The 22,039-nt window shown below is 37.0% G+C and overlaps 1 protein-coding gene across 9 annotated transcripts in view; it reads right to left on the bottom strand.

The window, feature by feature from the left end:
• AK9 (adenylate kinase 9) overlaps positions 1–22,039 on the bottom strand; it is a 184,126-nt gene that overhangs the window by 85,477 nt on the left and 76,610 nt on the right. For all 9 annotated transcript variants that reach the window (XR_007724864.1, XM_050786818.1, XM_050786816.1 and 6 more), the window contains 4 exons: positions 20,962–21,057; positions 20,760–20,873; positions 15,953–16,036; positions 14,302–14,450 (listed from right to left, as the gene is read on the bottom strand). Coding sequence is in view for 8 of the 9 variants with exons in the window: in XM_050786818.1 (XP_050642775.1) it covers positions 14,302–14,450; positions 15,953–16,036; positions 20,760–20,873; positions 20,962–21,057 (443 nt within the window). In the remaining variant the exon portion in view is untranslated. The remainder of the gene's footprint in view (positions 1–14,301; positions 14,451–15,952; positions 16,037–20,759; positions 20,874–20,961; positions 21,058–22,039) is intronic.

Raw genomic sequence — 22,039 nt, 5'->3', positions numbered from 1 at the left:
AGTATAATGTTGGAAGTGGGTTTGTTATATATGGCTTTTATTATTTTGAGGTATGTTCCTTCTATGCCTAGTTTGGTAAGGGTTTTTATTATGAAGTGATGCTGGAATTTATTGAATGTTCTTCCTGCACCTATTGATGTTATCACATAGTATTTTTGTTTTTAATTCTGTTTTTGTGGTGAATCACATTAATTGATTTGTGTATGTTGAACCAACCTTGCATCCCTGGAATAAAATCCACTTGATTATGCTGGATTTTCTTTGTGTATATGTTCCTGAATCTGGTTTGCTAGTATTTTATTGAGGACAACTGCATCTATATTCATCAGGAATAATGGTCTAGAGCTTTCTTTTTTTGTTGTGTTCTTGTCTGGCTTTGGTATCAGAGTGATGCTGGCTTCATAGAATGAGTTAGGGAGGATTCCCTCCTCCTTGATGTTTTGGAACAGTTTTAGTAGAATTGGTAGCAGTTCTTCCTTTTATGTCTAGCAGAATTTGGCTGTAAAACCATCTGGCCCTGGGCTTTTTTGTTGTTGTTATTGAGAGATTTTTAATTACTGATTCAATTCCACTACTCCTTATTGGTCTGTTCAGGTTTTCTATTTCTTCTAGTTCATCTTGGGAGGCTGTATATTTCTAAGAACTTATCCATTTCCTCTAGGTTTTCCAGCTTGTATGCATAGAGATGCTGATAGTAGTCATTAGTGATCTTTCGTATTTCTGTTGCATCAGTTGTAATGACACCTTTATTATTTCTGATTTTGCTTATTTGGATGTTCTCTTTTTCACTTGATTATCTAGCTATCAATTTTGCTTATTTTTTTAAAGAACAAACTTTTAATTAATTATTTGTAATGTTTTTGGTCTCAATTTCATTTAGTTCTGCAAGCTTTTGATGTGGTTTGCTCTCATTTTTCTAGTTCTCTGAGGTACAATGTTACATTGTTAATTTGAGATCTTTCTATCTTTTTGATGTAGGCTGTTAACACTGTAAAACTGCCTCTTAGCACTGTTTTTGCTGTACCTCAAACGCTTTTGGTATGTTGTGTCTATTTTCATCCATTTCAAAACTTTAAAAAATTTCCACCTTAATTTCATCATTGATCCAACAATCATTCAGGTGCAGATTATTTAATTTCTATGCATTTGTATGGCTTTGAGGGTGCCTTTTGGTATTGATTTCTAGTTTTATTCTACTTTGGTCCAAGAAGATACTTTATATGATTTCCATTTTTAAAATATTTTTGAGACTTGCCTTGTGGCGTTGCATGTGGTCATTTGAGAATGTTCCATAGGCAGATGAAAAGAATGAATATTCTGCAGGTGTAGGGTAGACTGTTCTGCAAATGTCTGTTAGGTCCATTTGGTGTAGAGTCCAGTTTAAGCCTAGAGTTTCTTTGTTGATTTTCTGCCTTAATGATCTGTCTAGCGCTGTCAGTAGAGTACTGAAGTCCCCTACTATGATTGCATTGCTGTCTATCTCTTTTCTTAGGTCTAGTTGCATTTGTTTTATGAATCTTGGTGCTGTGGTGCTCGATGCATATATATTTAGAAATGGCATTTTTCTTGTTCAGTTGATCCTTTTATGATGATATAATGACCTTCTTTGTCTTTTTTTAACTATTGTTGATTTAATATCTGTTTTATCTGATGTAAGCATAGCTACTCCTATTTGCTTTTGGTTTCCATTTGTGTGGAATATCTTTTTCCATCCCTTTACTTTGACTCTGTAAATGTATTTACCTGTTAGGTGGGTTTCTTGTATGTAGCACATGGTTGGGTTTATTTAAAAAATCCATTCCATCAGCCAATATCTTTTATGTGGAGCATTTAGCCCATTTATGTTTAATATTAGTATTACATGTAATATTGATAGCCTGTTGTTACAATGCTAATTATTACCTACTTGCTTTGCAGTCTCAATTGTGTTATTGCATTATAAGACCTGTAAAGAGGTCTTATAGTTGCAAAGAGTTTAATACTTTCATGTGTTTTTAGGATGCTGAATATCACCCTTTTGCCTTTATGTTTAGAATTCCTTTGAGCATTTGTTGTAGGTACAGTCTAGTGGTGATGAATTCCCTTATTGTTTGCTTGTCTGGGAAAGACTATTTCTCCTTCATTTATAAAACTTAGTTTAGCAGGATACAAAATTCTTGCCTGGCATTTTTAAAAACCCTTTTCCCATTTACAAAAAAAAAAAAAAAAAAAAAACTGCAGTTCACTGCCAGCACTCATTTGATTTTATATAAATGAACTCTTTGAGGCTGAAGCAAATCTGACTGATTTTCAATGTGAAAATAAAGTATAAAAACTGGTCTTGGAGTTATTTCTTAACAGAACTAACATCAGAATCATCTGAATCATCAGAACTATTTCAGAAAAACTGGATTCATGAATGAATCTTTGACCAAGAACTGTTTGAGAATGATGTTAACATCACGTGTAGGAATGCTACGTTTTCTAGGATTTGACATTTTCAGCAATCGAGAATTACTATATTTTGTAAATGAAAATATCACTACTAAAAACAGAATGCTATAAAAAGAATGATGGCTTTTATTTCCAAAGTTGCTATACTAGAGCAATAAAATAATAATAAAAGCAAGGTATTTCATGGCAAAGTTATCTCAGGGTAAACACTGCAGCTGCAGTTGCCACCAGTGAGTATTCTAGGGGCAAATGGGAAAAGGATTAAAGAAGACCAAAAATAGGACTCTAATATCTTCTGGCTCGTAAGGTTTCTGGTGAGAAGTCTGTTGTTAGTTTAATGAGATTTCTTTTATAAGTGATTAGATGCTTCTCTCTTTCTGCTTTTAGGGTTTTTTTTCCCTTCACATTGACATTAGATAGTCTGATGACTATATGCCTTGGTGAGGTCCTTCTTGCACTATATCTTACCATAGTTTTACGATCTTCTTACACCTGGCTGTCTAGATCTCTGACAAAATTAAGGAAGTTTTCTTAAATTATTTCCTCAAATAGGTTTTCCACACTTTTTACTTTTTCTTTTTCTTCCTCTGGAATACCTATAACTAGTAGGTTGGGACACTATATATAATCCCATATTTCTGGAAGAGTTTATTAGTTTTTTTTTTTTTTTTTTTTTTTTTTGTCTAACTGGGTTAATTCAGAAGCCCTGTCTTGCAGCTCTGAGCTTGTTTCTTCTGCTTGTGCTGGGCTATTGTTAAAGCTTTCAACTGTATTTTGCAATTCCTTCAATAAATTTTTCATTTCTACAATTTAGAAAAATCTATCTCATCTTTCAAATCCTAAATTGTTTTTCTGATTTCTTTGTGTATGTTTTCAACATTCTTTTGGATTGCATTGAGTTTCTTTAAAATCTAAACCAGGAAAAGTCAAGTCCCTGAATAGACAAATAACAAGTTCTGAAATTGAGGCAATAATTAATAGCCTACCAACCAAAAAAAGTCAAGGACCAGAAGGATTCACAGCTGAATTCTACCAGGGGTACACAGAGGAGCTGGTACCATTCCTTCTGAAACTATTCCAAACAATGGAAAAAGAGGGACTCCTTCCTAACTCATTTTACTAGGCTAGCATCATCCTGATACCAAAACCTGGCAGGGATGCAACAACAACAATAAAATTTCAGGCCAATGTCGCTGATGAACATTTATGAAAAAATCCTCAATAAAATACTGGCAAACCAAATCCAGCAGCACATCAAAAAGCTTATCCACCACAATCAAGTTGGCTTCATCCCTGGTATGCAAGGCTGGTTCAACAAATGCAAATCAATAAACGTAATCCATCACATAAACAGAACCAAAGACAAAAACCATATGATTATCTTAATAGATGCAGAAAAGGCCTTTGATAAAATTCAACACCCTGTCATGCTAAAAACTCTCAGTAAACTAGCTATTGATGGAACATATCTCAAAATAATAAGAGCTATTTATATCAAACTCATAGCCAATATCATACCAAACGGGCAAAAGCTGGAAGCATTCCCTTTCAAAACTGGCACAAGACAAGGATGCCCTCTCTCAACACTCCTATTCAACATAGTATTAGAAATTTTGGCCAGGACAATCAGGCAAGAGAAAGAAATAAACGGTATTCAAATAGGAAGAGAGGAAGTCAAATTTTCTCTCTTTGCAGATGACATGATTATATATTTAGAAGACCCCATCGTCTCAGCCCAAAATCTCCTTAGGCTGATAAGCAAATTCAGCAAAGTGTCGGGATACAAAATTAGTGTGCAAAAGTCGCAAGCATTCCTATGCACCAATAATAGACAAACAGAGAGCCAAATCATGAGTTAACTCTCATTTACAATTGCTACAAAGAGCATAAAATACCTAGGAATACAACTTATGAGGGATGTGAAGGACCTCTTCAAGGAGAACTACAAACCACTGTTCAAGGAAATAAGAGAGGACACAAACAAATGGAAAACCATTCCATGCTCATGGACAGGAAGAATCAAATTGTGAAAATGGCCATACTGCCCAAAGTAATTTATAGATTCAATCTATCCTCATCAAGCTACCATTGACATTCTTCACAGGATTAGAAAAAACTACATTAAATTACATATGGAACCAAAAAAGAGCTTGTATAGCCAAGACAATCCTAAGCAATAAGAACCAAGCTGGAGGCATCACATTTCCTGACCTCAAACTATACTACAAGACTACAGTAACCAAAACAGAATGGTACTGGTACCAAAACAGATATATAGACCAATGGAACAGAACAGAGCCCTCAGAAATAACACCACACATCTACAACCATCTGATCTTTGACAAACCTGACAAAAACAAGCAATGGGGAAAGGATTCCCTGTTTAATAAATGCTATTGGGAAAACTGGTGAGCCATATGCAGAAAACTGAAACTGAACCCCCTCCTTTCCCCTTATATAGAAATTAACTCAAGATGAATTAAAGACTTAAACATAAGACCTAAAACCATAAAAACTCTAGAAGAAAACCTAAGTAATACCATTCAGGACATAGGCATGTGCAAAGACTTCATGACAAAAACACCAAAAGCAATTGCAACAATAGCCAAAATTGACAAATAGGATCTAATTAAATTAAATAGCTTCTGCACAGCAAAAGAAACTATCATCAGAGTGAATAGGCAACCTACCGAATGGGAGAAAATTTTTGCAATCTATCCATCTGAGAAAGGTCTAATATCCAGAATCTACAAGAAACTTAAACAAATTTATAAGAAAAAAACAAACAACCTCATCAAAAAGTGGGCAAAGGATATGAACAGACACTTCTCAAAAGAAGACATTTATGTGGCCAACAAACATATGAAAAAAAGCTCATCATCACTGGTCATTAGAGAAATGCAAATCAAAACCACAATGAGATACCATCTTACTCCAGTTAGAATGGCGATCATTAGAAAGTCAGGAAACAACAGATGCTGGAGAGAATGTGGAGAAATAGGAATACTTTTACACTGTTGGTGGGAGTGTAAATTAGATCAACCATTGTGGAAGACAGTGTGGCGATTCCTCAAGGATCTAGAATTAGAAATACCATTTGACCCAGCAATCCCATTACTGGGTATATACCCAAAAGATTATTAATCATTTTACTATAAAGACATATGCACATGTATGTTTATTGTGGCACTATTCACAATACCACAACACAATACTTGGAACCAACACAAATGCCCATCAATGATAGATTGGATAAAGAAAATGTGGCACATATATACCATGGAATACTATGCAGCCATAAAAAAGGATGAGTTCATGTCCTTTGCAGGGACATGGATGAAGCTGGAAACCATCATTCTCAGCAAACTAACACAGGAACAGAAAACCAAACACCACATGTTCTTACTCATAAGTGGGAGTTGAACTATGAGAACACATGGACACAGGGAGGGGAACATCACACAACAGAGCCTGTTGGGGGGTAGGGGACTATGGGAGGGATAGCTTTAGGAGAAATACCTAATGTAGATGACAGGTTGATGGGTGCAGCAAACCACCATGGCACATGTATACCTATGTAACAAACGTGCACATTCTGCACATGTATCCCAGAACTTAAAGTATAATTTAAATAAAAAAAAAAAGAAAAATAAATAAATAAATAAAATAAAAATGAAAAAAAATTATTTCTATTGGGTATTGCAGTTCAACCTCTGAGCCAACAGGCGGTACTTCCAGATAAGAGCTGGCTGCAGCCAGTGCAGATGGGTATATGCTTGATCTTTGTTTATCAAGAGAAGCTCTCTGTTGCCTCAGGCAATGGGCTGTCAGGTGGAAGGCACAGTGGTCTGAGTTTCCCCCTCAGCCCTGGAAAGGAGACGAAGCTGAGTGAGGCCTAACTGGGCCGACCCACCTACATGTCTTCCAATGGCAGGAACCAGCACCAGCTCCAAAAGGGGATACGGGCATAGTCACCAAGTACCCACACATGTGCCAGGGCATGGAGTGGAGAAACGTCTGCTGCCCCAAGTTCTCCGCCTGGGAAAGGAGGGGCAGCCTAAACTCCTCATCCTTATCCTTAGGGCAGCCTAAGCTCCTCATTTGGAGGACCTAGAAGAGTGGATGCTCCAAATGCCTGGAGATATGTCCTGGCATGAAGTGGAAAGGATGCTGCTGCACCAAGATGTCTGTACCTGAAGGGAGGGGTGGCTTAGACTCCTAATTCAGGCTAGCAGGTGTGCCTAATGCTTAGAAATATAACAGGCATGAAGTGAAGAGAGTGCCACTGCAATGAAATCTGCGAACAGGAAGGGAGGGGTGGCTAAGGCTTTTAAACAAAGTGAGTGGGTTGTATAAAACATCTTCTTTATCCAGTCCTCCATGGATGGACACTTAGGTTGATTCCATATCACTGCTATTCTTAATAGAGCTGCGATAAACATATGAGTGCAGTTATCTTTTTGAGATAATGATTTCTTTTCCTTTGGGTAGATACCCAGTAGTGGGATTGCTAGATCATATTGTAGTTCTATTTTTAGTTCTTCATTCAACCTTTTTTTAATGGTTTTATAGTATTTTATCAAAAAAACCTTAATTTGTTTAATCATCTCTTACTGTTAAATATTTATGCCATTTGTAATTTTACTATAACACTGTGATGAAAATCTTTATATATAAAACTTTATTTTACTAACATGGTGTTTTTTATATACAACATCTGTGAATCTTTGTTCAAATATTATATATTTCTTCAGATTAGATTCCTGACATGACTTCAGGTCAAAGGGAATGAAAGAGTAAACATTTTAAAGTCTTTTCATACACATTGCCACACTGCTGCCAAAAGCATCTATATCAATTTTCATACTTCCTAACAATGTTTGAAAGTGAGGCTATCAGTACAGCCTCACTAGTACTGATTGTCAAAAAACTTTGCCAATTCGATGAGAAATTGTATCTCATTCTTTTAATTTTTATTGAAACAAACATTAAAAATTTTCTTACAAATTTTTTTTTTTATTGCAACCTCACTTCTTGCCTGCTTCAAAGAAATAATTCAACTGAGGGGCATAAAGCAGAAGAAGAGACTGAGGTAAGTTTCAGAGCAGAAGTGAAAGTTTATTAAAAAGCTTTAGAAGGGTAAGGAAAGAAAGGAAAGGAAAGAAAAAAAGGAAAGTACAACTTGAAAGAGGGTCAAGTGGGCAACCTGAGAAACCCAGTGCCTAAAAATTTTCAATGAACCATTTGTATTTCTTCTTTGATAAAATCTGCTTATATCCCTTGCTTGCTTTTTGATCAGATATTAGATTCTCTACAGATTTCTAAGAAATTAATGTTATATTTATTATAAATACTTTCCCCAGTTTGTCCTTTGCCTTACATTTTTGACTTGCATACTTTTTTTATAGAGAGATGGTCATTATTAGATAGTCTATTGAGATTTGCTCTTACAAGTTCTTCCATTGCATTTGTGTCTGGAATTCTTGACCATTCCAAACCATTTCAATGTTAATACACTTTTTACTAGTCTAAATAAAATACAATTTTTACATTTATCTATTTAATATATATGGAATTTATTTTTATTTTGATAGAAAGTGAGAATCTAAATAGTTTCTTCCCAACAGTTAATTTTATCGACACCGTTAAATAATTATTTCCTTTTGGACTGTGATGTAACCTTTGGCATATACTAAATTTTTATTCACACTGAAGTTTGTTTCTGTATCCTCTTTGTAGTTCTGTTGCTTCTGGTATGTTTATCAGGCCTATATACCACTGTAGCATTACAACATATTTTACTAGTTGGTAGAGTAAGTCTCCCTCTGTCACACTTCTTTGTCGAACTGTTCTAGTCTCAATTATTGATTTTTCCAGATAAACTTTAGAGTCATGCTGTCAGTTTTGAAAAAAATTGATATTTTTATTAGAACTGTATCAAATCTATAAATTAACTGAGAAAGATACCTTAATAAGATTTTGTCTTTACATATAAGAATTTATGTCTCTATTTATTGATATCTGCTTTTGTTCACATTAAAAATTTTAATAATTTTATTCATGTGGATCCTTCATCTTTATTTCAAACTTAGTTATATTACATTTATGTTCTTGTCACATGTGGATTGTTAAAATTCTTTTGGCTACCTTATTTCTGAATGAAATTATTAGCTCATTGTTTTTTAGATTATATTTAAAAAATAAATAGTATCAACTGCAATAATGATTATATTTCTCCTCTATTCTAATAGTTATTCCTCTTATTATGTTTCAAGGCATTGTATAAAGCTAAAATTTCTATAAATCATTAAGAATGGGTGTGACAGCAGATGGGCATGGTGGCAAGTAGTCCCAGCTTCTTGAGCGACTGAGGTGGGAGGATCACTTGAGCCCAGGAGTTTGAGACCAGTCTGGGCAACACAGCAAGGCTCCATCTCCCAAAAAAAATGAGTGTCATAGGAATATCATTGTCTTGTTTCTGACTTTAAGGTTATATGGTCTGCAGTCTGAAGCCAAATTCATTTGTCATGTTAATAAGGTATTCTGCTATCCTTAATGTGACAAGATAATTTATTGAGATATTCATTTAAATTTTTTCTTGCTATGTTTTTTTCATCCCCACTCTGAGAAGGGAACTAGGACCTCCAAGTTCCTTTTTTGGAGAAGTTTGTGTGGCAGAGCTGAATGCATTAGATGTCTTTCTAATTTCAGTTTATCCCACATGATTCTGACGCAAATGGAAAAATTTCAAATACTGAGCAATTTTGGAGTAAGAGAGAAATGAAACATGATGGGCATCTCCCATGGCTTCAGGAAAAGAGGTGGCTTGAAAGGAGAGGTGCTACTGTTGTTGAAGTAGCCCAAGTTGCTCAAGTTCAGAAACATTCAAAGCTAAGGTGAGGAAAGGTTTGAGGGATGAGGACTTGGGTACCTGAGGATGCAAATTTTGGATGAATCGGCCACAAAGCTTTATTTTGGGAATGTATTGAGGTGATTCCTTAGTTGGGATAACTGTGGGGAGAAGGTGAAAACCTTCCCCATGATTTCATATTCTAAAGAATTCCAGAGTATGTGGCCAGGCAGAGGGGAGAGGAGGCTCTGAGGCTGGGGACTATGCCTGTTGGGGGAGTGGTGAGGACAAGGGCCCCGAGAAGCCTTTACATGTGGTCTATGTCCAGTCTGGCTGTCACCAGAGAGAACCATGGAAATGGGCTCTCGAGAGTTTGATCAAATAAAATTAAAGTGGCACTTCCTTTTGACAAAAATGGTATACATTTTTGTATATTACTCATTCTTCTATCCTCTTGTGATTTTAACTTAAAAGATTTACTTTTTCTGCATTTAAACATACTATTTCTGGATTCCCTTACTCTACACTATTTTATGTTTACTTTATATTTTATCACTTGTGAATAGATAGATAGATAGATAGATAGATAGATAGATAGATAGATAGGAGACCGAGACTGGGGGAAGCAGAGGAAATAGGACATGACCCAGAGAGACATAGGAGGCACAGAAAGACATAACGACGGTGCCAAGTACACAGATACAAAGGTGCCAAGTACATGGTGCCAAGTACACAGAAATGAACAACAGATAGGTACAGATGTTAGAGGGAAACCATGTAGACAGAGAAGCAGAGCAAATCATGTTAATGACACAGAAGGGTGCAGAGATAAGAGAACAGGCTGTGGTTAGATGTGCAGTTGGATAACAAGTCATGAGCTTCAACTGGAAAACACAGAGTGGCACGTTTGACACAAAAGGCCCACCTCCCTAGAGGTTGCTACTGTTTTTCTGTTAGGTACTGGGCAGGTACCTTTCATATAGTCAGTGTAACAGCTTCACTCAACAAAAGTGCTCAGAACAGCAGAAGCAGAGAATACAGCTGCTGTAGAGTAAGGTCCCATGTCCCTCTGCCTCTGCTTCCCTTGAGTGCTCTGTAGCTGGTCAAGGTGGGAGGACAGGGAGAAGTGCGAATGGTTTGGTATGAACAAAATAATTTCTGTGCATTCTCCATGGCAAGGGACTGACTCTTCGCTTCCTTTGGTAGAAACAATATCCATCATTATTTCTACATTTTTAAGGCTTTAAAATACTGTTAAACTATAATTCTAAGAAATTCTTTAAAAAATGCTTAACTGATCCATTTGTAAGTAAAATATAACCTATTTGCTTTCCCTGGACTGAATCATACATTAGGTCCAAGCGCATCAGTCATATTTATTCTACACATGGGCTGTGAGCTTCAGACAAAAAAACAGAATTTAATGGGAGGCACAATTTTTAAAATGGTATAAAAAATGGTTGCAGCAACAATTAGAAAATAAAATAAAACACTAATATCATTTATAGTAGCATCAAAATACACCAAATACCTAAAAATAAACCTAATGAGAGATGTTGAAGACCTTTACCTTGAAAATTACAGAACAATGCTGGGAAAAATTAAAGAAGACCTAAATTAATTATAGTCAGTCTTCTGTATCCATGGCTCTGCATCTGTGCATTCAACCAACCACGGATATAAAATATTTGGGAAAAAAAAGGATGGTCACGTCTGTACTAAACATGTGCAGACTTCTTTTTCTTGTCATTATTCCCTAAACAATATAGTGTAAACAACTATTTACATACCATATACATTGTATTAGGCATTATAAGTAATCTAAAGATGATTTAAAGTATATGGAAGGATGTGCATAGGTTATATGCAAATACCATGCCATTTTATACAAGGAACTTGAACATTCATGGATTTTGGTATCTGTGAGGGTCATGGAAATAATCCACTGAGGATATCCACTGAGGGTACTGAGGGATGGCTGTACAAATATTTTATATTAATGGATTATAAGACTCAATATTGTAAAGATGACAGTCTTAGCCAAATTTACCTAATAGATACAATGCAACCTGATCAAAATGCCTGCAGAGGGGTGTGTGTGTGTGTGTGTGTGTGTGTGTGTGTGAAAATTGAGTAGCTGATTCTAAAATTTATGTGGAAGTAAAAAGGACCTATAATAGCTAAGATAATCTTAAAGTAAGCAGAAGAAAACATAAGGTATGACACAGAGAAGGATGCAATGACAGGAGAAACAGGGTGTTGAATAATTCACTCCCTCAGATGTCATGATTTATTATAAAGCTACAGCAGGGCCAGGCACGGTGGATCATGCCTGTAATCCCAGCACTTTGGGAGGCCAAGGTAGGTGGATCACCTGAGGTCAGGAGTTCTAGATCACACTGGCCAACATGGTGAAATTCTGTCTTTACTAAAAAAATACAAAAAATTAGCCAGGCATGGTGGCATACACCTGCAGTCCCAGGTACTCGGGAGACTGAGGCAGGAGAATCGCTTGAACCCATGAGATGGAGGTTGCAGTGAGCTGAGATCGCACCCTGCACTCCAGCCTGGGTGACCGAGTGAGACTCTGGCTCAAAAAAAAAAAAAAAAAAAAAAAAACAAAACCAAACCAAAAAACTACAGTAGTTAAGACATGTTGGCCGGGCGCGGTGGCTCAAGCCTGTAATCCCAGTACTTTGGGAGGCCGAGGCGGGTGGATCATGAAGTCAGGAGATCGAGACCATCCTGGCTAACATGGTGAAACCCCGTCTCTACTAAAAATACAAAAAACTAGCCGGGCGTGGTGGCGGGCGCCTGTAGTCCCAGCTACTCGGAGGCTGAGGCAGGAGAATGGCGTAAACCCGGGAGGCGGAGCTTGCAGTGAGCTGAGATCCGGCCACTGCACTCCAGCCTGGGTGACACAGCGAGACTCAGTCTCAAAAAAAAAAAAAAAAAAAAAAAAAAAAAAAAAAAAAAAAGACATGTGGCTCTGGCACAGACAAATAGACTAATGGAATAGAACAAGAGTCTATAAAGGGACTACATATATACGGCCACTTGATACATGATAGTGGAGAAAGGATGGTCTTTTCAATAAGCGGTGCTAGAGCAACTAGTTATCCATCTTGAAAAAAAATACAACTTGACCACATTGTGGTAAATGATTAGTGATGTTAAGTACCTTTTTATATGTATATTGTCCATTTGAATATTGTTTTTGATACACAAAAATTAGTTTCAAATGGACCGTAGATCCAAATATGAAAGATAAAGCAAGGTTTCCAGAAGAAAACCTAGGAGAATATCTTCCTGACTTTGGGTAGGCAAATATTTCTGAAACAGAACATGAAAAGCACTAACTGTGAAAGAAAAAATTAATAAATTTGATTTCAATAAAATTAACTCCTATTATTCAAGACAGAAGATATTTGTAAAGATAACTGCAAAATATCCAACAAAGAATCATACTCAGAATACATAAACAAAACATGAATCAAAAAAGAGACAATCCAATTTAAAAAATAAAAACAAAACCTCCAAAACCCCAAAACAACATGGGCATATGACTTGTACAGGCCCATCTCAAAGGAGCATATCTCTAGCTGCTTATGAAAAATAGTTCTCCTAATCATAAAGATCATAGAACTGATGATGAGTAAAACTGTCTCCTCCACAGGTCTCTGGTCTTTTGAGAAATGACAACCTGATATGAGCTTGGGAGTTAAAATCTCATATGATTTAAACGGTCCCAGAGCTACAGTTTACCATCTAATACTATAAATATTCCTGTATCAGAAGTGTAGGACTCCTTGTGGATTTATATCCTCCAGAATAAACTCTGAAGAGAATGGAGAAAAATTTCACTCAAGAGCAAATATGGTAATTCCACACTCCCAAACATGTCCCTCACTTGCAGATCTCCTCTGCGATGGTTTCTCTTACCTCCCAGACAGAGATGATGGCTCTGACCTTCATGGAATTCCTACACCTCATACACATCTATTTGCCTCTAGCACATGATAACTTAGCTATTGGTTTACATGTCAGTTCAGTCTTCCCCACCTGATGGATAGCTCCTTAAAGGAAAGGGCTGTGTTTAATTCATCTTCAGATTCCTGGTATCTAACACAGTATGGGGCAGATAGTAGGTACTCATAATATTTCTGAAGGACTAAATGGATGATAGAACAACCAGAAGACAGACATGCAGAAAACTTTGAAAGGTCTGTATGGGAAGCTCAAAGGGAGCCATGGGAATCTGAGAGTCAGAGAGGCTGGTAGAGCCTGGGGCTTGAGGAAACCACCCAATGTGTTACAAAAAGGTTCAATACTCTAACATCATATATATTTTCTTCACATAGTAATTTTAAGCTAAATCACAGAGATATACAGAAGTTCATCAAGGGCTGAAAAGATTAGTTCTGCTTTTGATTTTGCTCTGAATGTTTACTTAAGATCTTTGTACAAAACAGACCCACATGAATATCCTGTTCTTTATAAACAAACAATGGGCCTTCTGACCTGCCATTGATAGATAGCATTTGAGGATTTTTTTCCCCTTTAGACTGGAACAGCACATGTGTGTCCACTCATCTCCCCTATGAACGCATGTTCAAGTTGGTTGGATGAAACTAATTAACCATGGATGGAGCAAAATTTGTCTTGGCTTATAATTAATCAGTTCATAGATGAAACATACAACTTTGGTACCTAGTACCAATATGCATCATCTTTTAACTGAACTGAATCAAAGACAATAAAATTTAATGAATAATTAATTTCAAAGCATAAAGTTATAGTACATAATTTTGTTTATAATTGAAAATTTACCAAAGAGCATCAGTAGTTGTTCACTGGGGTACTTCGCACTTAACAATGCTGACTACACAATGTACATGAATTTGAAGGCTACAAATTTCAACACCATAAGACTCTAAAATAATTATACACATACTAGATTAACATTTTCTCAGTAATAGTTAAGTCACAGATAAGAATTACCCGGCTAGGTTTTTTACCTCTCCAAGGACTTCCTGTAAGATTTCAGCATATTTTTCATATGGCTGTTCAAAGTTCATATCCTGTGACATTTTTATAGTCTCCTCAATCATGGACACAACCTGTGGATGATCTGCAGTTACCTCTTCTATCGAGTCTTCTGTTGGGGCTAAAGTAAAATAAGCTGATAAATTAATGCCATTAATAATGTTAGTGGACAATACTACTTGCAATAAAACATGATTGATAATATCGGACCCAAGAAAGTATTATTTTTGTGTCACTGCAGCACATGTTGGAAGGAGGGAGAAATAAGACTCTGGAGAGGAAATGTTAAGTCAGGAATCACAGCACCGCAAACTCTCAGAGAAGTGACTTAAAGCCAGTGCAGCAGAATGAAAGTGAGAGGCAGGAATAAAGTCATGTCTGGCAGGAGTCAAAACCAGGGAAGAAATGTAGGGGCCAGAGGATTTCAGGAGTCAAGTGAAAACACAAGCATCTAGGGAATGAGTCAAAAAACAAGATGAATACTTCCAGTTACTAGTACGAGACTACAAGGGACAGTAAGGGGACAAGAGGTAGGCAAGTTGGAGGGGATGGAGAAAAGGTGGCATAGGCTGGTGTTTCAAGTGTTACACTTGATTCTTGTCCTCTTTGGTGCTGAAGTGTGTCCTTGCCTGGCTGCGTTGGCTCTCAGGCTGCATCGTGATGTAAATCTTTGTTCATCTGCTACTCTAATGAGATAGGAGTTTGGCAGTTTCACCTGACTCCTTGAATTCTGCATTTGCAGTCAAGCTTCTGAGCCTCTGCCTCAGGGTTCCATCTGTCAGGGTCTCTAGTGGGAGCCAGACTGATCCCAACCCAAAAAATCCCAAAGGGCCTTCAAAAGCAGTTGCCTGCTGCCCTCCCTGTCTGAAAGTATTCTCAGGGATCAAAAGACTCACAGTTCCTGAAAGCCAGAGCAGAAAAGTCAAGAACCCATGATCTTACTGTGCCCATGGGAGTGGGTACATAATGAAGCAGAAACAGCCAGGCAAAGATGCGAAATGTGCTAGAAGCCGCTAATTGTCCACCCAATATCCATTCGCCTCTTCCTTCATACAGCAACCCTCATTTTGTCAAGGCTAGCAATGTGCCCAGCTGAAAAACTACATCTCTCAACTTCCCTTATAGCATGGACAGCCAATAAGAGGCAAGCAGAGTTTGTGTGTGCACACGTGTGTGTGTGTGTGTGTGTGCACTTGCCTGCACATGTGCTCCTCACACTTGGCTGACTCAGCTAACTGCCAGTTTTTGTCCTTTGCTTTCCTTTGCCTTTTCCTTTCCAGTGTTCCTGCTCGGTACACTGATGTCATGGCTGGAGCTCCAGCAGCCATCTTGTGGCTTATTATAGTAGCTGTGTGCCAGGGATGGCAGAGCAGAAAGATAGACTGCCTGTCTTCCCAATATTCTTTTTCACCAAAACAACATATCATGTATTAGTTTTTCAATGTTCTTGCATGTCCAGCTTTTCATAATAGAGTAACCATTAAAATAGAGTACTTGGGTGTTAATCATGCTTTCATTTTTTAAAAAAATCACACATTTCTTCTTCTAAATTCTGAGGGAACTACTTGTGTTTTTTTTAGAACCACAATATAAAAGAATCAAATTATCCAAATATTAATTTACCTGTATCTGAATACAACTTTACATCTTGACCAGCATCTTGAGAATGCCTTTTAAATGCGGATGTTTCACCAGATTCTTTTCCATCTGTGAATAAAACATTGTGAATTCCTAAAGAAAGGTATTAAAAAAAAAAAAAGCAGGTGACTCCCAAAGAAGATTGTAATATAAGCCTAGGGAACCAGGACTCACATTCCCAATTTTTAATTAAAATAACAACCATAACATTTAAATGGGTCAATATATCTAGCAGCAGATAATGAAGGTAATAACCTTTAACAAAACCAGGAGTAATTTCAGTTTATTATAATGCCAATGGATCTAAACAGAAAAAAACAATCAACAGTGCTCTTCCTGAGGCAACTAACATCCTCTTGACTCCTGGAGGTCAAGGCTGTGCTTACTTCAGAGACATGGGGCAGAAGAATGACTTTTTACTCATGGATACTGGCAATATTGGCATCCTTCCAGCAGTGGATAGAGGTACTGCTGCCTGCTTCTAACCTGGACTGCCTCCCCCAAAGAGGGAGCAGACAGTCTCGGAGTGGGGCTTTCTTTGTGGATTGGAGTTGGGAACTCCACAGCAGCAAAGATGAGGCTGTCAGTTGCCACCTGACGGTCAAAAATTTAATGTACAGGGGGTGGGGTCCTTCTTCTGTGAAGACTGTGTGTTAAGGGAGGAGGAGTGCCATACACGAGTTTCTGACAGTGCCCCATTCAATTCTTACTAGGCTTTAAATAAACAGCAGGCAAGCACATCTGTCTGAATTAGTAGGAGAAACTAAAAAAATCAGCTCTATATTATTTAACAAAATAAATTATAGATGCACTTTAAAACTGAATAAATAACCACAATATAAGTTTATATATATAAACTTATACAAATATATATTTATATAAAATTTATACAAATATACATATGTAAAGCTATTATTTATATATGTCCTCTCAATTATTCATATATAAAAATGTCTCCCAGACATTTATATCATATATATTATATATTATAAATTGAAAATTTATATAATTATATATGATATAATCAATTCTCTCACTTAGACATTTATATATAATAATAATCAATCTATCCTCTCAGACATTTTATATATATATATAAACGTCTGATTGAGAGGAAGACTGTTCAAGCCTAAAAGTGAAGGAAGAAAGCAACAAAGAGAAAATAATGATTTGACTGCAAAAATGTGAAAAATACCTTTACTTCAAAAACAGCAAGCTGACTTAGAAGACAAACCACTCAATTTGTAAAATATATGAAAAATAAGAGACTAATATAGAAAGTTTATACAGAGACTATATAATTGATATAACCATTTAGAAAAATGGGCAAAAGACAAAAATAGTCACCTCAAAAAAGAAGAAATATAAATGGTTAACAAATATTAATATAAATTTCTGAAGCAAAAATTAAAACAACAGAAAATACTGAGGAAGTTTCCGGGATCTGGCTGGCAGGCGCTTTGTCTCGCCTTCGCCACAGTAGGCTCTTCCTGTTAGTCTCTGCTGCTACTTCTTGGCTCTGGGAGGCCCAGGTGGCCCTGCAGCAGCCTCTGCCACCCTGTGACCTGCGGGTATTGGGACATCCCTAGCTGACGCCAGGACACCCGGGAAGCCGAGGAATGGACTCCATGGCTTTTGAGGATGTGGCTGTGAACTTTACCCAGGAGGAATGGGCTTTGCTAGATTCTTCTCTGAAGAATCTCTACAGAGAAGTGATGCAGGAAACCTCTAGGAACCTGGCTTCTGTAGAAATCATATGGTACAGAGACTGTGTGAAAGCAAAGAAGGTAGCAAGTATGGACAAGTTGTCAGCCAAATTCCAAATCTTGATCTGAATGAGAACATTTCTACCGGATTAAAACAATGGGAATGCAGTATTTGTGGAAAAGTCTTTGTATGTCATTCCCTCCTTAATAGGCACATCCTAGCTCACTCAGGATACAAACCATATGGAGAGAAGCAATATAAATGCGAACAGTGTGGGAAACTCTCCGTTTCTGTTCCAGGTGTTAGAAGACACATGATAATGCACAGTGGAAATCCAGTTATAAATGTACGATATGAGGGAAAGCTTTTTATTTTCTCAATTCAGTTGAAAGACATCAGAGAACGCACACAGGAGAAAAATCCTATAAGTGTAAACAATGTGGTAAAGCATTCACTGTTTCTGGTTCTTGTCTAATATATGAATGAACTCACACTGGAGAGAAACCCTACGAATGTAAGGAATGTGGGAAAACATTCAGATTTTCTTGTTTTTTTAAGATGCATGAAAGGACTCACACTGGAGAAAAACCCTAGATAAAGCCTTCAGCTCTTCCACTTCCCTTCATTACCATGGAAGCATTCATACTGGAGAGAGACCCTATGAATGTAAACAATGTGGCAAAGCCTTTAGTTGTTTGAGTTCCCTTTGTAACCATAGAAGTACTCATACTGGAGAGAAACTCTATGAATGTATAAACAATGTGACCAAGCCTTCAGTCGCCTGGGTTCCCTTCACCTCCATGAAAAAATTCATACTGGAGAAAAACCTTATGAATGTAAGAGATGCGGTAAAGCCTAACATTCGTTCCAGTCACCTTACTTGCCATGAAAGAAGTCATGATATAGAGGCTGGGTGTAGTGACTCAGCCTATAATCCCAGCACTTTGGGAGGCCAAGGTGTGTGTATTGCTTGAGCCCAGGAGTTCATAACCAGCCTGGATTAAAACAATGTGAAACAACCTGGGCAACATGGTGAAACTCTGTCTCTACAAAAAATAAAATAATGCCAGGCGTGGTGGCTCACGCCAGCTACTCGGGAGGCTGAGGCAGGAGAATCACTTGAACCCAGGAGGCAGAGCTTGCAGTGAGCTGAGATTGTGCCACTGCACTCCAGCCTGGCGACAGAGTGAGACTCCATCTCAAAATAAATAAATAAATAAATAAACCCCTTGAATGTAAGAAATGTGGTAAAACATTTACTCTTTCCCATTCCCTCATAAACATGAAAGAGCTCACACTGCAGAGTAACCTTAAGAATGTAGGAAATGTGGTCAAGCCTTCAAATTTTCCCATTTTTGAAGATTTGGGAGGACTCAGAATGGAGAAAAGCCTTTTGAATTTAAATTTGTGGTAAGGCCTTCAGTTGTGTTAGTTCCATTTGAAGACATCAGCTCATTCCTGAGAAAAACCCTATGAATGTCCAGAATGTGGGAATGTTTCATTTCTCTCACACCCACTCAAGGACATATGAAAATGCACACTGTAGCTAGCTGGACCTTGTAAATACAAGAACGTACACAGGATTAAAACTCTAATAGTTTAGAAACTGCAAGAATGTTTTCAGTTTTAACATTTACTTGAAAAGTCATGTGAAAACTCCCACTGGAAAGAAGTTCTATAAGTGAAGCTTTTCTAATTTGGAAAACCTGATGCAAATTAATTATCGTGCAGTGCTTGAAAAAAAGGTATGAAATGTTACGCAAGTTACAAGTATATTGGTTTTATCAGTGAAAAAAAAAGAAAATACTGAGGAAACAATGACATGTATTTTGAATATTACTGGGGAAACATAATTTGGAACAATTTTATGCAAAGCAATTTGACTCTGTCTATAGCTTCATATTTGTTAATTTAGTAATTCCTAGAAATCCCCAGGAATTCTAGAGAAATTGTGCAGTAACTTATAATGAGGGTTAAAATATTTCCCAATGAAGTAATATAATTAAATGGTAAATTATAAGTAAAAAATGTAAAAACAGTTTACATTATAGCTATTCTGTAATATTATATTACATATAATTATTATATAATGTTATATAATATAGTGCTATATGCTTTTATGTTCAAATATGAATAGAAAAATTTTATAAGGATAAATAGCACAATGGGTAAATGATAAAATTTCACAGCTAAAATTGTGGCCTTAAGATGCTCTGATTCTAATACGTTAAAGTAGAGAGCTTTTAAAAAAGAATTTATGTTGAATAGGAGTGGTGAGACAGAGCATCCCAACGATTATAAATCATGCTGCTATAAAGACACATGCACACGTATGTTTATTGCAGCACTATTCACAATAGCAAAGACTAGGAACCAATCCAAATGTCCATCAATGATAGACTGGATTAAGAAAATGTGGCACATATACACCACGAAATACTATGCAGCAATTAAAAAAGGATGAGTTCATGTCATTTGTAGGGACATGGACGAAGCTGGAAACCATCATTCTCAGCAAACTATCGCAAGGACAAAAAAACCAAACACTGCATGTTCTCACTCTTAGGTGGGAATTGAACAATGAGAACACTTGGACACAGGAAGTGGAACATTACACACCAGGGCCTGTTGTGGGGTGGGGTCTGGGGAGGGATAGCATTAGGAGATATACCTAATGTAAATGACGAGTTAATGGGTGCAGCACACCAACATGGCACATGTATACATATGTAACAAACCTGCATGTTGTGCACATGTACCCTAGAACTTAAAGTATAATAAAAAAATAAAAATAAAAAAGAATTTATGATATGATAATGATTGTATAACATTGGAAACATTCAAACATTTTTCTTTGGGCTCTAATTGTATCTGACTCCCCATTTATATGTTTTCTTCTTTATTCTAGTAAATTGACTTCTGTCCTATAGTTGTTCAGGTTAAATCCACAAGGAAAAATTTAGCTTTTTTCCTCCTGAAGTTTCCAATTTTGGGGGTAATTTTTAGCATAAATATAAACATAATCAAAAATGAAACAAATGAAAATGAGATCCACAAACGTGGGATTAGCAATTCACTTTGTTACCATCTTTATCAACTTTAGCAGCTTGATCATGGAGGACATTTTCTGACTTTGTTTTGGCTTCTTCAGTGTCCACTAAAGAGCTGCCTCTGTCTCTCTGGGAGCCTTGAATGTACCCTGCAATGAAAGAGTAATATACTTTATCAGCTAATCCATTTATATTAGGAATGATTTGGTCAATAACATCAGCAATATGTTTCTTTACCTTCTTCATCAATTGACGAGTGTGTTGCCTCCACTGGGAATACTCCAAACTCCATTTTTTCATATTGCCTTTGAAATTCTCTTAAAGTTGTTTCAGCTGAAATATAACAATGGGTGGTGTTAGCAAAAGGTAGTTGGGGATAGGGAGGCAGGTGGAGTGACCAAAAGCCCCTGCTTCAAAGTTAGATACACTTGAGTTTCACTTCTGACTTACAAGCTGTAAGGGCTGTGTGGCTTTGGTAAACCACTTGATCTTTTTGTCTCAATTTCTAGGCAAAATGAGGATCTTTAAACTGAAAGCACTGCTGTGAGGATTAAATGAGGTAATGAACATAAACACTTAACTTGGAAAATGCTGGCACACAGGAGGGCCGTTCCGTGTTGGCTGCCATCCTCTGTATAATCATGTAATTTTTATGTTAAAAAACCTCAATATTCTCCACTGACAAATTTTTCTTAAAAATATACTGAGGCAAAATTCAATAGCAAAAAATTCCAATTTTATAATTTTAAGTAGAGTCACTCCTATTGTCAGATTTAGAATAATTAGTGAACTTGGAAAAGAAAATAAAAAGGCTTTTAAGTTTGCAGCATATGAGAGATAGCAACTATTGCTATATTCCAATGGGAGAAGGTAACTTGTGGAAAGCTGTAAAATCTATGATTTAATGTTAGAATTTAATGTGAAAGAAACATTACAGATCACTGTTCTTCCTCCAGGAGCCCGGCTAACTTCCCGCCCTGGTCCAGATCTCAGTCGAATGTCCCCTCTTTGGAGATGTCTTCCTGGGCATCTCAACACTTCAGTATCCCTACTCCAGTCACTGTCTGCCCCATTACCATGTTATATATTTTTTCCATCTGTTCCCTTGCCTTTTTTTTTTTTTTTTTTTTTTTTTGAGACGGAGTCTCGCTCTGTCGCCCAGGCTGGAGTGCAGTGGCCGGATCTCAGCTCACTGCAAGCTCCGCCTCCCGGGTTTACGCCATTCTCCTGCCTCAGCCTCCCCAGTAGCTGGGACTACAGGCGCCCGCCACCTCGCCCGGCTAGTTTTTTGTATTTTTTAGTAGAGACGGGGTTT

The sequence above is a fragment of the Macaca thibetana genome, chromosome 4 (genome assembly GCF_024542745.1).
Source record: "Macaca thibetana thibetana isolate TM-01 chromosome 4, ASM2454274v1, whole genome shotgun sequence".
Lineage (NCBI taxonomy): Eukaryota > Metazoa > Chordata > Mammalia > Primates > Cercopithecidae > Macaca > Macaca thibetana.
This window is presented reverse-complemented; position numbering and strand designations above follow the sequence as displayed.